This window comes from Oncorhynchus clarkii, chromosome 25 (genome assembly GCF_045791955.1).
Source record: "Oncorhynchus clarkii lewisi isolate Uvic-CL-2024 chromosome 25, UVic_Ocla_1.0, whole genome shotgun sequence".
NCBI classification, from domain to species: domain Eukaryota; kingdom Metazoa; phylum Chordata; class Actinopteri; order Salmoniformes; family Salmonidae; genus Oncorhynchus; species Oncorhynchus clarkii.
This window is the reverse complement of record NC_092171.1, coordinates 28,692,422-28,707,934: the sequence shown is the minus strand read 5'-3', so window position 1 is coordinate 28,707,934 and position 15,513 is coordinate 28,692,422. Positions and strand designations below refer to the sequence as shown.

The following is a 15,513-nucleotide window of genomic DNA, read 5'->3' as shown; positions in this document are numbered from 1 at the left end:
CCTTAAGGTACTCCAGAGGTTAGGTCAACACTGCCCTTCTCACCTTTGACCTCTAACCCCTAGTAGTCTATCACCAATGAGCTTTCTCTGTTTTCCTCCATTCTGTGTTATTGTGCTAAATGGTGCTTGACTGCTGGCTAAAGATGTTTATTTTGCCACTGTTCAATTCTGCTGGCTTATATTGAGCACGCATACGAACAGATGCACACACACACACCCGTACACCTGTCAAGCCCCTCCCCAGCAGTTTCACTAATGTGTATAGCTTGTTTGATATGGCCATCTCCCCATTTTCTAATGAAACCCAGTCAACTATGAAATTAGTTTCTCGTCAAAGTAAAAGAGGAGAGTAGTAGGCACTGATTGTGTATTGTTCAGGAACAGAATGGGATTTATAGTAAACGTTATCTGTTTCTGGGTGCATTCAAAATTGCACCCTATTCTCTACATAGTGCACTACATTTGACCAAGGCCTATACGGCTCTGGTCAAAAATAGTGTACTACATAGGGAATAGGGTGCCATTTCGATGCCGCCTCTGTCTCTGACCTTTTTTACCTCAATCCTCCTCTTACTCTAAAGGTTTGTGACGCGGTTCATCGACCTGGACGGCCTAACCTGCATCCTGAACTTCCTGAAGAGCATGGACTACGACACCACCGAGTCCCAGATCCACACGTCGCTGATCGGCTGCATCAAGGCCCTGATGAACAACTCCCAGGGCCGCTCCCATGTGCTCTCGCACACAGAGAGCATCAACATCATCGCCCAGAGCCTGGCCACTGAGAATGTCAAGACCAAGGTGGCGGTGCTGGAGATCATGGGTGCTGTCTGTCTGGTGCCAGGAGGCCACAGGAAGATCCTGGAGGCCATGCTGCATTACCAGAAGTTTGCCTGCGAGAGGACTCGCTTCCAGGTGGAGGGACAGACATACCACATAGACACCACTGTAGCCAAGCGTTCACTTGGGATTTTCACACTGTAATGTGTTACCCCAAGGATTTCCTTAACCCTGTGTTAAGAATGACCCAGAGTTGTGTTTCATGGTCTCATTCACTCAACATATTGAACTTTCAGGCGTTACTCTAAATAGTTTTGTGTTTACGACCACAGCAAAGTTTTTCTCGTGTCCATACACCTAGAATAACAATGTCTTTACTGATACTTATTCCTTCTTTCTGTCCTTCTCTCCTGTCTTAGACTCTGCTGAATGACCTGGATAGGAGTACGGGGCGCTACAGGGACGAGGTCAACCTGAAAACGGCCATCATGTCCTTCATCAATGCAGTGCTCAGTCAGGGAGCAGGAGAGGTGAGTGCTCCTCTTCCTCTCTAAGTCTTTACCCTCTTATGGTCGTGTTGGTTGTCTTCAGAGAGTCTAACTGCTATGTGTACTGTACTCCGCAGTCAAGCTTTGAGTTCAGAATTCACCTGAGGTACGAGTTCCTTATGTTGGGCATCCAGCCAGTCATCGATAAACTGAGGTCCCACGACAACTCAACGTTAGACAGGTGAGTGAAGTCAAGACTGGTATACAACATTTCAGATCTAGACCACACTGTCATACCCAACTGCAGTAGATTGTGTCTGACCGTGAGGTGTTTGTTGTCTTCTAGGCATTTAGACTTCTTTGAGATGCTGAGAAACGAGGATGAACTGTCGTTGGCAAAACGCTTTGACACCGTGAGTAACGATTGACCTGTACAGTACATGTAGTTTACAATGGTCACTTCTCTGTCCACTAGTTCTAATATCACATTGTTGTTGTTGTTGCAGGTGCACATTGACACAAAAAGTGCCACGCAAGTGTTTGAACTCATAAAGAAGAAGATGAGCCACACAGATGCACACCCGCACTTTATATCTGTCTTACAGCACTGTCTCCTTATGCCTTGTAAGTGCTGCCTGCCTGCCTGCCGGTCGCCATTTCTCTAAAGTTGTTTGAGTTCACCAAGAGTCTACAGGCCTCTCCTCATTTTAAATATTTGAGAACTGGACAGTTTTTTTTCTCTGAGGGATCCGAAGTGGTAATAAATCTGTGTTTTTAGTGCCTTTTTAGGACGGCAGTTCAAATGATGTCCTCTCTAGTTCTAAATATCTGGAAATGATTGTTGGAATTCTGCCCATGTGAGGTATTTCTATCTAGAAGGTGTTCTATCTGTCGATAAGAACTTTCTACGTTATAGCGGTAATGTTGTTCCTCCACAATGCATTAACTGTGGGTATGTTGGCCTGAGGGAGCTGACTTCAGACTGATCTCTCCACTTAGACTATCCCCTAATGTGTTGCTATGTGTATGTTTCCCAGACATGGATTTAGCCTAGTACTGGACTAAGAAGCACTCTCAATGGACAATCGCCATTGAACATGCTTTTTACTCCAGGACTAGACTTAGTTTGTGTTCAGGAACCCGGCCCTAGATGTTTATTGTTGCATATGCATTGGCTGGTGCAATCAAATTTCCCTTTTGTGTATTAATAAAGTGCTCTCCTCGTTTCTCTCAGACAAGCGTAGTGGGAACACGGTGCAGTACTGGCTCCTCCTGGACCGCATCGTCCAGCAGATCGTCCTTCAGAACGACAAAGGTCACGACCCTGACGTCACCCCTCTGGAGAACTTCAACGTGAAGAACGTGGTGCGAATGTGAGTGAGAGGAGAGGAACGAGAGGGGGATAAATGTTTTGACATGTCTGAGTCGGTTTGACGTCCTCCCCACCTCGCACGGCAGAGCACCGACTGTCGTCATCGTAAATCTCCATGTGTTATTTAACATGCTTCGTTCTAGAAATGGCTTTAAACCCAAATATGGGGATCAAGACAAAAATCTGTACTGTATATTTACTCATGAGTTCATCTTATCCTAGGCTTAATACAGTGGCCATAATCATAATCACTCTTGATCAAGGTACTGTACATCATAAATGCTAATTGTAAATCAGCATTTCTATGTATCTATATTTCCCATGATCTCTTTCATTTTACAATCGTTTTCAATACTTTCTGCTGGTCTAGCATGAATTCCCTGATCCCTTAATACTTGCCACAAATCAGCAAGTCATTTTGTGGATTTTACAGGGATTTTCATAATTTGTTTTTGGAAATATAATCCCGAACTCTTAATCCATAATGAAAGTGCTTTGATCTGTTTTTTGGATGAGGAAGTCAGTGAGATGTAAATTTCCAAACACACAGACAGAAACATCAGTCAACCCCCTGCAGCTGCTTCTTGCAAATCTCAATCAGACTCTGGGTATAAAGTCTGACTGTCTCTGGTTAGGTTTAGAAGAAGCTTTCAGGTTCCCTGTTGTTAACTCTGATCACCAATGACTTGTCTACTGAATCTGTTTTTATAACTGAGCCTCTGCCTAACCTCAGTGGGATGTAATGCCTAGTGGGATTGTGCAGTGGTGTTGTGATGTCTTAAAACCTCAGATACCGAGCCTAACCTCCTGTGTTGTACTGCTCAGGCTGGTCAACGAGAATGAAGTCAAGCAGTGGAAAGAACAGGCGGAGAAAATGAGAAAAGGTACAAACACTAATGCTCTCTGGTTTCTGTTAACGATGGAACTATCTGAAGGCAGAACCTCCTGTACTGTGTATCATCACACTGCTGACTGATCTGGTCTGATCTGATCTGCTATGGTCTGGTTTGATCTCGTCTGATCTGGTTTCTCAGACCACCACGAGCTGCAGCAGAAGTTCGACAAGAAGGAACGCGAGTGTGACGCCAAGACCCAGGAGAAGGAGGACATGATGCAGACGCTGAATAAGATGAAGGAGAAGCTGGAGAAAGAGTCCAGCGAGCACAAACAGGTCAAGCAGCAAGTGGCCGACCTCTCCGCCCAGCTGCATGACCTCAGCACTGTACGTTTGTTTGTTTGTTTGCTTGTTTAGCTCACAATAGGGCTAATCTTCCAAGATTCCATGGAAAATACAATAGCATTAGAAATTGCATTGTAATGTTACATTACACAATCACATCTTTACATCCTCCTTTTCCCTATAGCTTTTCCAATCAGGAATAAATGCACAATGTTTTGGTTATGGCACAGTTGAACGTCAAACATGGCCTCTGTCCTCGTAGTCTGTTCCCAGATCTGTTTATACTGTCTTGCGAACTCCTATTGACATTGTCATGCTAAACAACAACCATAGGAGTTGGCTATACAGCACAACAGATTTGGGACCAGGCTAATGTCTTCCTTCGGATTTATTTGACAATTTAAAAACTCAAATACAACCACAAATGTGGATACAATGCAATATTTGTATTGTGGTTCTCTTCAAACATCAAACAAACACATTCACAGCTAAAAGCTGAATTGATGTAAACAACACATGGCCTAAATAATTGAACTGTGCAAAGACCAAAATAATAACACATTTTGAATAGTCCTCCAGATGACAGTGGTTGCTGTCCTTGGTAAATAGCTTGCAAAACTAGCTAGCCAGCGTCCTTCACTGTCCAAACCGCATGGTTTTCCCCTGAGCTCAGTTCAGTTTAGGAGTGGATACACAGGATGTTTGGTTAGAGCACAGTTAGACATGAACATCCACACAACAACATTGCCTTGTGATGTTCTTCCAAGTCAATATATGTTGATTGGAACAGTTGTAGTTAAGAACAGAGAGTTTCTAGGATTTCCATGACGTAACATAGAAAATATTGCAGTACATCCAGTGCTAATCGATTGTACATCCCAATGTCTCCCATCATTTTCAGAGGCCAAATCCAAGTGTTCTTGGTGGTCATCCATTCATACCTGGGGCCCCTGGAGGTCCCACAGCACCCCCTCCCATGCAGGCTGGCACGATCCCAGCCCCTCTACCACTCACTCAGGGCATGCCTCCACCACCACCCCCTCCACCCCCTCCACCCGGTGGACCCCCACCTCCTCCGGGCATGGCTCCCTTCGGTCTCCCTCCTCCACCTGGAGGTCCAATGGGACCTGGTCTGAAGAAGAAGAATATCCCCCAGCCTTCCAACCCACTCAAGTCATTCAACTGGGCTAAGCTGGCTGAGGTCAGTGAGTGCTGCTTAGTCAGGTACCCTATTCCCTATAAAGTACACTACTTTTGACCAGAGCCCTATGGACACTGGTCAAAATGAATGCACTTAATAGGGAATAGGGTGCCATTTGGGACATAGCCTGTAAATGAGGTGTTTTGTGTGTCTCTGTCTATAACAGAGAGAGTGATTGTTGTGCTGCTAAGGCAGACAGAAACTAGTGTTTTTGTAGCTACACCTCAGAGTGGCCAGGGGGAATGAAGGATAAGGATGGCCCAATGCTTTATCTCTTGCATTGTTTGCTCAATGGCATGACATCAATATAGCAAACAAGCCCTGGGTGTGTTTTTATGTTGTTGTTGTAACCTCTAAAGTTTCAGGGGTGTATGGCCTGTGTTCTAGTTGAATACGGTTTTACAGTCTTAGTTATGGATGGGGGCTGTTTTGTTTTGTTGCAGAATAAGCTGGAGGGCACTGTGTGGACGGACGTCGATGACATCAATGTTTTCAAAATCCTGGACCTTGAGGACATTGAGAAGACCTTCTCTGCATACCAGAGACAGCAGGTACAGTTTAACACCTAAATACCGAAGTATTACTGTAGGGAAATGGCATTTCAGTACATAGCAATTCACCCTTAAGGACAGGACACAAGACCCCAAATCACTTCTTAACAATTTGCATATAACTATTCGGAGGGTTTCCAAGGCCCCCGACCATGCTGTTCCAACAAACACTGCTTGCTAGTGATAAACACATGCATGCCATTGCACTCCATAACTGAATGCTTCCAGCAGCACTTCTCAACACTTTGTCTGGAACTGGCTCAGAAGGATATCAGGCCATTACAGTGCTTTTTTTTATAGCCTGGTCTCAGATCGGTTTATGCTGTCTTGCCAACTCCTAGGATGACAATGACCATAAGGATTGGCAAGACAGCACAAACAGATCTGGGACCAGGCTATCCTTTTTAGGTCTGTTCAAATTAGTCATCTACCTTGTGAGTGTTACAGAGAACCAGACAGAACAGGAATGTTTACAACAGGAAGTAGCCATGCTGATAACGTGGTCCTTGGAAAGTTTACTGGTGCTGCATGAGAAGCGTGGCATATTTCACTTAGCCTCCATATGTCCACATTGTCTACAGTGTTCAATTGAAATCCTCCAGATAGCTTTTCCCATAACCAACCTAATAAGACTGTGATTATAAAGGTTAGACTAGGGCCCTATTTCCATTACTAACTGCCCTTAATGGTACAAATAAAGTTGCATGGAATTCCTTTTGTCGTATAAGGACTTTATGAGTTTTAAGCCATGCTGTTCATGATGTGTCTGAACACAGTTATTTGCATCTCTGACTCACTCTGCTACTCAGGATTCTGCTTGTCCTCACAAACAAATGCATCACTGATCTGCTGAGCTGGCCCTTTTTTCTGTAATTCACCATACATAGCCTACTGCATCTTGTAATTAATAATAATGAATGCTGCATCTTCCTTGCTTCCTGCCCACCCACCTGTTTAGGACTTCTTAACATTGAACAATAAGGTGAGTGACCTCTGACCTCTCTATGTGACCTTTACCCTGCTCTGCGACGTGTCTGACTTAATGCTCGTTACTGTCCTTCATCGTACGCTGCTCTCTCTCTCGCTCTCTCTCTCACTCGACTTTGATCTCTTTATGTCTGCATGGGGATTGGTGGGCATGTGTGTGTGTGTGTGTGTGTGTGTGTGTGTGTGTGTGTGTGTGTGTGTGTGTGTGTGTGTGTGTGTGTGTGTGTGTGTGTGTGTGTGTGTGTGTGTGTGTGTGTGTGTGTGTGTGTGTGTGTGTGTGTGTGTGTGTGTGTGTGTGTGTGTGTGTGTGTGTCTGTGTCCGTAGGTGAAATACTTGTGAAAGCCATGTCTTCCTGTAGCCTCTGTGTTTCTGTGGATTCATTCTTTCAGTCAAGTCCTTTTAGAATATACTTCTTAACACACCACCACGTTGTTTGAATGAACTATTGCAGTTTTATTGGTTACCATTTCAAGATGTTTCTGTGCATAATTAGCCAAATTGGTTTTGTGGCACGCAGTCAATTCTGCAAGCAGCTGGAGTCTTGCAACTATAAAAAGTGCCAGATATCCGTTTTCCAAAAACAAATCTCTCCTGTATTCTTTGAGTGAAGCCCCCCCAAATAAAAACAAGCACTTATTCGTTAAACACACCATTTCACACAGCCTGTTTCCCAGCTGTCCTCCATTTGGCAGTTTCATATACTGACCCAGTCAGAGGAACAATTTTCTGTTTTATGTTCATACTGTGTGTCTCCTGTGCATCCTGGGCTTTTGTTAAGGTTGATGGTGCATGCATATGGGTATTGTGTCAAGTATTGTTGTGTGTGTGTGTCACTATCTGGTGTCTATTTGCCTGTTGCTGACCGGTTACTATACCATCGTTTTTTATGAAGATAATATGAGACAGCAGGTGGGGAAATGGAAGAAGCCTTAATAAAAATACTTGTTCCTATTGCCGTTGTTCAACAGCTAAAATGAATGCAGGTGTGAGTCAGCCACAGCCCTCCACCAAACAGCCTTGGGGCACTGTTATTCATGGACTGTATTCATTAGGAACAAAATGAAAACTTACTGAAACAGGGAGGGATTACATGGACTTGTATCATAAAAAAACGCAAATTTTTGTTTTCCGTTGCAAAACATTTTGCTGAGTGTGCCCTAATGAATACAACCCTGGTGTACTGGGTGTGGCTCTTTCTCCCAGAGAGAGTATTATTAAGGTCATGTAGTCACAAGCTTTTGCTGCGTTCAGCAAATACTGCATCCAAAAGTGCTTAAGTGTGATGAATGATATACAATTGTGTGTTTATTAAACAGTAACGCAGTCAAACTCTGGCTCTGTTAGTGTGTCATTTAAGGTCATATACAGTAGTGCAACAAGACATTGTTGTGTTCTGCATGCTAGCCTTCATCCAAAAGTGCCTAAGTATGATAAATTATATAATACTGTGTTTATATGAACGCAACGTGAAGTTCAGCTGTTGGATGTTATCCACTGTATTACTGTTCATGTTCCCTCCCTCCCAAATGTTCTCTGTCCAGAAAGAGTCTGAAGATGACACGGTGACCTCCAAGAAGGTCAAGGAGCTGTCAGTCATTGATGGTCGCAGAGCCCAGAACTGTAACATCCTCCTCTCTCGGTTAGTAATTGACAGTTTCTACCCCATGACATCATAGCAGAAGTATGTCCTACTTATATTAGTGGACATCACTTATTGTGATTGTATCCATCTAATGAGTGCTTTAAATGGCTCTCCACACACATGCATGTATGCACACACACACACACACACACACACACACACACACACACACACACACACACACACACACACACACACACACACACACCTCTGTTACTGTACACAGCCAAGTTACATTAAATGCAGATTTACTCTACCATTTGGGCAATTCTGTATTTACATCAACTTCGACTCGAGTTGAGGGAAACTGTTTCATAATTGACGATGTGTTTAAGCATCAAGTGTAGCCAAGAATGATATATGTATTTTTGTAATGGAATGATGTTGGTCAGGAACTACAGTACCAGTCAAAAGTTTGGACACACCTACTCATTCAAGGGTTTTTCTTTATTTTCAAAAATATTTGCATTGTAGAATAATAGTGAAGACAACAAAACTATGAAATAACACATATGGAATCATGTAGTAACCAAAAAAGTGTTAAACAAATCAAATATATTTTATATTTCAGATTCTTCAAATTAGCCACCATTTGCCTTGACAGCTTTGCACACTCTTGGCATTCTTTCAATCAGCTTCACATGGAAGCTGAGCACTTGTTGGCTGCTTTTCCTTCACTCTGCAGTCCAACTCATCCCAAACCATCACAATTGGGTTGAGGTCGGGTGATTGTGGAGGCCAGGTCATCTGATGCAGCATTCCATCACTTCAAATAGCCCTTACACAGCCTGGAGGTGTGTTTTAGGTCATTGTCTTGTTGAAAAACAAATGATATTCCCACTAAGTGTAAACCAGATGGGATGGCGCATCGCTGCAGAATGCTGTGGTAGCCATGCTGGTTAAGTGTACCTTTAATTAAATAAATCACCGACAGTGTCATCAGCAAAGCACCCCCACACTGTCACACATCCTCCTCCATGTTTCATGGTGCGAACCACACATCCGGAGATCATTCGCTCACCTACTCTCCATCTCACAAAGACACTGCGGTTGGAACCAAAAATAGCAAATTTGGACCAAAAGACATCTAATGTCCATTGCTCATGTTTCTTGGCCCAAGCGAGTCTCTTATTTGAGCTGCAATTTCTGAGGCTGGTAACTCTAATGAACTTATCCTCTGCAGCAGAGGTAACTCTAGGTCTTCCTGTCTTGTGGCGGTCCTCATGAGAGGCTGGTAACTCTAATGAACTTATCCTCTGCAGCAGAGGTAACTCTAGGTCTTCCTGTCTTTTGGTGGTCTTCATGAGAGGCTGGTAACTCTAATGAACTTATCCTCTGCAGCAGAGGTAACTCTAGGTCTTCCTGTCTTTTGGTGGTCTTCATGAGAGGCTGGTAACTCTAATGAACTTATCCTCTGCAGCAGAGGTAACTCTAGGTCTTCCTGTCTTTTGGTGGTCTTCATGAGAGCCAGTTTCATCATAGCGCTGATGGTTTTTGTGACTACACTTGAAGAAACTTTCAAAGTTCTTGAAATTTTCATGATTGACTGACCTTGTCTTAAAGTAATGATGGACTGTCGTTTCTCTTTGCTTATGTGAGCTGTTCTTGCCGTAATATGGAATTGGTGTTTTACCAAGTAGGGCTATCTTCTGTATACCAACCCTACCTTGTCACAACACAACTCAAACGCATTAAAAAGGATAGAAATTCCACAAATGGAACTGTTAACAAGGCACACCTGTACATTGAAATTAATTCCAGATGACTACCTCATGAAGTTGGTTGAGAGAATGCCAAGAGTGTGGGGTGAGAGAATGCCAAGAGTGTGCAAAGCTGTCATCAAGGCAAAGGGTGGCTACTTTGGAGAATCTAAAATCTAAAATATTTTGATTTGTTTAACACTTTTTGTTTACTACATGATTGCATGTGTTATTTCATAGTGTTGATATCTTCATTACTATTCTACAATGCAGAAAATAGTTAAAATAAAGAAAAGCTCTGGAATGAGTAGGTGTGTCCAAACTTTTGACTAGTACTGTATTTATTTTTATTTTATTTAACTAGGCAAGTCAGTTAAGAACAAATTCTTATTTTCAATGACGGCCTAGGAACAGTGGGTTAACTGCCTGTTCAGGGGCAGAACGACCTTGTCAGCTCGGGGGTTTGAACTTGCAACCTTCCGGTTACTAGTCCAACACTCTAACCACTAGGCTACCCTGCCACCCCTGTTTCATTACTGTCCTCCCTGGTCTCCATGGCAGCTACCACAAACAAAGAGGCCTTTTAGTTAATTTCATGTTGCTATCATTCTCAATTTAACAACTGTGAATGAAACTTTGAAGTTTAAGGGATTCAGCTATTTCTATTTCTTCCTGTCTCATTCACTTTTTGTGGTTACAAGTGGTGGTTCATTCCTGTTGCCAGCTTGCAGAACTGAAAATATTGTCTTTCTGCAAAGTGGCATAAATGATGCATTTAACGTGCCTTTTCACTCTTAGCCAACACACTGAATAAGGGATATATGTATTTAATAATATTGACATGACTGAACCTTAATTGCTCTGTCATTCGTGTGTGTCTAAATCATGTATGCTGACTGTGAGACATCCAAAGTCCTGTCAGAAAGCCCCGTGGTTGCGGTGGTAGGCTAGGGCTTCAGGCCTAGCTCCTTTAGAGCCTGGTGTGTGTGTCTGTTTGTGTGTGTGTGTGGAGAGCTACCCTGTGTTTCTGCCCAAGCCTTTTAGAACTGTGTGTTCATTGGTGTCCTGGCACATTATGATTGTGTTGGTGTGCCAGTGGAGCCTCAGTGTTCAGGCTGTCTGCCACCTGCAATCTCTGGCTGGCTGGGGGCTAGTAGCTGGGACTTAAAACACCTTCTATCTCTGGCTGGCTGAGGGCTAGTAGCTGGGACTTAAAACACCTGCTATCTCTGGCTGGCTGGGGGCTAGTAGCTGGGACTTAAAACACCTGCTATCTCTGGCTGGCTGGGGGCTTGTAGCTGGGACTTAAAACACCTGCTATCTCTGGCTGGCTGGGGGCTAGTAGCTGGGACTTGAAGTCCAGTTGAAGTCGGAAGTTTACATACACTTAGGTTGGAGTCATTAAAACTCATTTTTCAACCACTCCACACATTTCTTGTTAACAAACTACAGTTTTGGCAAGTCGGTTAGGACATCTACTTTGTGCATGACACAATACATTTTTCCAACAATTGTTTACAGACAGATTATTTCACTTATTTTTCACAGTATCACAATTCCAGTGTTTTTATACACTAAGTTGACTGTGCCTTTAAACAGCTTGGAAAATTCCAGAAAATGAAGTCATGGCTTTAAAAGACTCTGGTAGGCAAATTTTAAATTATTTTAGTCAATTGGAGGTGTACCTGTGGATGTATTTCAAGGCCTACCTTCAAACTCAGTTGCTCTTTGCTTGACGTCATGGGAAAATCAAAAGAAATTAACCAAGACCTCAGAAAACAAATTGTAGTCTGGTTCATCCTTGGGAGCAACACTACCAAATACTAATTTAGTGTATGTAAACTTCTGACCCACTGGGAATGTGATGAAAGAAATAAAAGCTGAAATAAATAATTCTACTATTATTCTGACATTTCACATTCTTAAAATAAAGTGGTGATCCTAACTGAACTAAGACAGGGATTTTTATTTGGATTAAATGTCAGGAATTGTGAAAAACTGAGATTTAAATGTATTTGGCTAAAATGTATGTAAACTTCAGACTTCAACGGTAAAACACTAACTCTTTGTTTCTGCAACTGCAAAAAGTTTGGGGCAGGTTCGTTAGCTTGTGACTCTCTCTTTATGACTGATACTCATAGTGCTTTTCAAAATGGATACTACAACTGTAAATGGATACTACAACTGTAAATTGACTGATTTTTGTGTGAGGCGATACAAATGAACAGGACATAACATGGATTACATTACTGTTAAACTGTTAACACATCAATAACAAGACATTAACTGGTAAAACTGATGTCCTCTCCTATTGACCATTTTACATGTAATGTACAGTAGTCCTCTGTGGTAATGCTAATGCTGTTGTGTTGCAGGCTGAAGCTGACCAATGAGGAGATCAAGAGGGCCATCCTGACTATGGACGAACACGAGGATCTGCCCAAGGACATGCTGGAGCAGGTGGGCCCCCCTCTCACTCTCTGATACAGCATGTAGCCCCCCTCTCACTCTCTGATACAGCATGTAGCCCCCCTCTCACTCTCTGATATAGCATGTAGCCCCCCTCTCACTCTCTGATATAGCATGTATCCCCTCTCTCACTCTCTGATACAGCATGTAGCCCCCCTCTCACTCTTTGATACAGCATGTAGCCCCCCTCTCACTCTCTGATACAGCATGTAGCTCTCCTCTCACTCTGATACAGCATGTAGCCCCGCTCTCACTCTCTGATACAGCATGTAGCCCTCCTCTCACTCTCTGATACAGCATGTAGCCCCCCTCTCACTCTCTGATACAGTATGTAGCCCCCCTCTCACTCTCTGATATAGCATGTAGCCCCCCTCTCACTCTCTGATACAGCATGTAGCCCTCCTCTCACTCTCTGATACAGCATGTAGCCCCCCTCTCACTCTCTGATACAGCATGTAGCCCCCCTCTCACTCTCTGATATAGCATGTAGCCCCCCTCTCACTCTCTGATACAGCATGTAGCCCCCCTCTCACTCTCTGATACAGCATGTAGCCCCCCTCTCACTCTCTGATACAGCATGTAGCCCTCCTCTCACTCTCTGATACAGCATGTAGCCCCCCTCTCACTCTCTGATACAGCATGTAGCCCCCCTCTCACTCTCTGATACAGCATGTAGCCCCCCTCTCACTCTCTGATACAGCATGTAGCCCTCCTCTCACTCTCTGATACAGCAAGTAGGTCTCCTCTCACTCTCTGATACAGCATGTAGCCCTCCCCTCCCCCTTCTCTCTCTCTCTCTCTCTCTCTCTCTCTCTCTCTCTCTCTCTCTCTCTCTCTCTCTCTCTCTCTCTTTTTCACTCTCTCTGATACAGCATGTAGCTCCCCTCTCACTCTCTGATACAGCATGTAGCCCCCCTCTCACTTTCTGATACAGCATGTAGCCCCCCTCTCACTCTCTGATACAGCATGTAGCCCTCCTCTCACTCTCTGATACAGCAAGTAGGTCTCCTCTCACTCTCTGATACAGCATGTAGCCCTCCCCTCCCCCTTCTCTCTCTCTCTCTCTCTCTCTCTCTCTCTCTCTCTCTCTCTCTTTCACTCTCTCTGATACAGCATGTAGCCCTCCTCTCTCTCTCTCTCTCTCTCTCTCTCTCACGCCTCACTCATACAGCATGGAGACCTTCTCTCTATTGTAGCGGCTGAATGGCTTAATGCCGTATTGCAGGTCCCAATTCCCATCATATCCATCCCTCTAACCCTTCGATATTCACAGATCTGAAGGGTCTGGATAGGTGTAAGGAGTGGTGTGGTGGAGCTTCCACCATATTGCTGCCACCTTACAGATCTGTTAGACTCTGATGACAGGCTTTACCAAGATCAGATCAGTGTTGATAACTTATTGCCTGTGTAAAAATATATTTTTTAGGGAGCCCTTTTCTGTTTCTATTCTGATTGAAGTACAACACACAGGCCAAATGTATCACCATATTGCAGAGAATTCTGTAAGCCAATGATTGCTTTGATGATGACTAACTGATGACATGTAATCGTAAAACTCCTCGTCCCCTATTACTTTGCCCTCGAAACCACTGAGCCTTGATGTTCTTTATCACCCCATAACTATGACGATGACTAGGTGAAAAAGTATAGTATTTTCAAATAGATGTGAGTAATTGAAGGCTAATCGAGTTTTATAAGACTTTTCATTGCTATTGCTTTAATCTAGGGCCCTAATTAAAGAAAGTCTGCAGTGTTCATAGGGAGTGCGCTAGTGACGGAATGGAGCATTTGTAGTGGTGGGGCCCGGCCCGGCCGGCCTGGATGGCGGAGGTTATTTAGCAAGGTTTTAAAGCATCTGAATGCTGTTAGTGGGAATACTGCCTGACTGCCATGTCTGTTCTGAGTTCTGAAGAAAAATGTGTCCAGCTGCCAACCTAATCCATCTGTTCAATGGAACATGATCAAAGTTCTACGAGTTCTAGGTCTGAGTCATTTAAACATAATTTACATTCAGAGCACAGAGGCCATTTATTTCCAGCAGAAGATTACCACATCTCAGTGATAACTCTGCATGTCTTTTCAATGATAATAATTCATAATTGATTTCATTTCTATAGCACTTTTCCAGATTGTCAAAGCTCTTTAGTTAGTAAGGGGTGAAACTCCCCATACCTGACATTTTGCACCAGAAAGCTCATCACACATCAGCTATCACAGTGGAGAGAAGGGTATTAGTATGTGGCTGTACAAGTTCTCTCTTGATAATTGTCCTGTTCCTGTCCAGCTGCTGAAGTTTGTCCCAGAGAAGAGTGACGTGGATCTCCTGGAGGAGCACAAGCATGAGCTGGACCGCATGGCCAAGGCTGACCGCTTCCTCTACGAGATGAGCAGGTACGTACTTTGGTTCGGTATAATGACTTTTGGTACTGCTACAATGTGTAACACCACATTCCCAATAATAACAATACATTTGACTTGTAATGCGCTTTTCAAAACCCCAAATTGCTAAAACCCCACAGTGCTAAAACCCCACAGTGCTAAAACCCCACAGTGCTAAAACCCCACAGTGCTAGACACTATCCTCAGCATGTTATTTGTTGGTATACTGTGGAAAATATTCAGCTGCTCTTGGATGACAATGGATGTTGACTTTAAAACTGCTTCTTCATTGTTAACTTGTAGTCTTCATCAGGGCTTTTTCTATAACAACACGCTCTGTGTTAGTCTTGAATCAACGTTGCTGTTAACAGCAATTGACACAGATCATTGCAGTACCACCAGCAGCATATGTAAACAGCATGACACTCAGTGACACGTGCTAGCTGGATGTCAACGTCTTTTAACACAAATCACTTTGGTATATCTACTGTAACTGCTGAGGGACATCACTGCCAGACATGAAGCTGTGACCCAGATCTCCCAGTGAAGGCCATTGGTCCTGACTGTGAGGGCTTGGGGAGAGTAGAACGATTGGTATTGTTCTTTAGTGAATAAAATATACAGCAATTCCCTGCATTTTGCCCTGTGTAGGTCAAACAAATGTATTACCTTTTGGAGTGCTGTCCATGTAATTCATTATGGACTATAAATACGAGAATTCATCCCCAAACTAGTTTTAGAAGTATAATATGTGAGTGAGCAA

General features: G+C 43.5%; 1 protein-coding gene across 4 annotated transcripts in view; it reads left to right on the top strand.

The window, feature by feature from the left end:
* LOC139384117 (dishevelled associated activator of morphogenesis 1a) overlaps positions 1–15,513 on the top strand; it is a 69,345-nt gene that overhangs the window by 39,478 nt on the left and 14,354 nt on the right. For 2 of the 4 annotated variants that reach the window (XM_071128778.1, XM_071128777.1), the window contains exons 6-19: positions 582–915; positions 1,200–1,310; positions 1,406–1,509; positions 1,615–1,681; positions 1,775–1,892; positions 2,503–2,641; positions 3,466–3,524; positions 3,675–3,862; positions 4,722–5,021; positions 5,465–5,572; positions 6,531–6,554; positions 8,102–8,199; positions 12,278–12,362; positions 14,656–14,762. In XM_071128778.1, the coding sequence (XP_070984879.1) occupies positions 582–915; positions 1,200–1,310; positions 1,406–1,509; positions 1,615–1,681; positions 1,775–1,892; positions 2,503–2,641; positions 3,466–3,524; positions 3,675–3,862; positions 4,722–5,021; positions 5,465–5,572; positions 6,531–6,554; positions 8,102–8,199; positions 12,278–12,362; positions 14,656–14,762 (1,842 nt within the window). The remainder of the gene's footprint in view (positions 1–581; positions 916–1,199; positions 1,311–1,405; positions 1,510–1,614; positions 1,682–1,774; positions 1,893–2,502; positions 2,642–3,465; positions 3,525–3,674; positions 3,863–4,721; positions 5,022–5,464; positions 5,573–6,530; positions 6,555–8,101; positions 8,200–12,277; positions 12,363–14,655; positions 14,763–15,513) is intronic. The other 2 variants (XM_071128780.1, XM_071128779.1) reach the window with 1 other exon arrangement.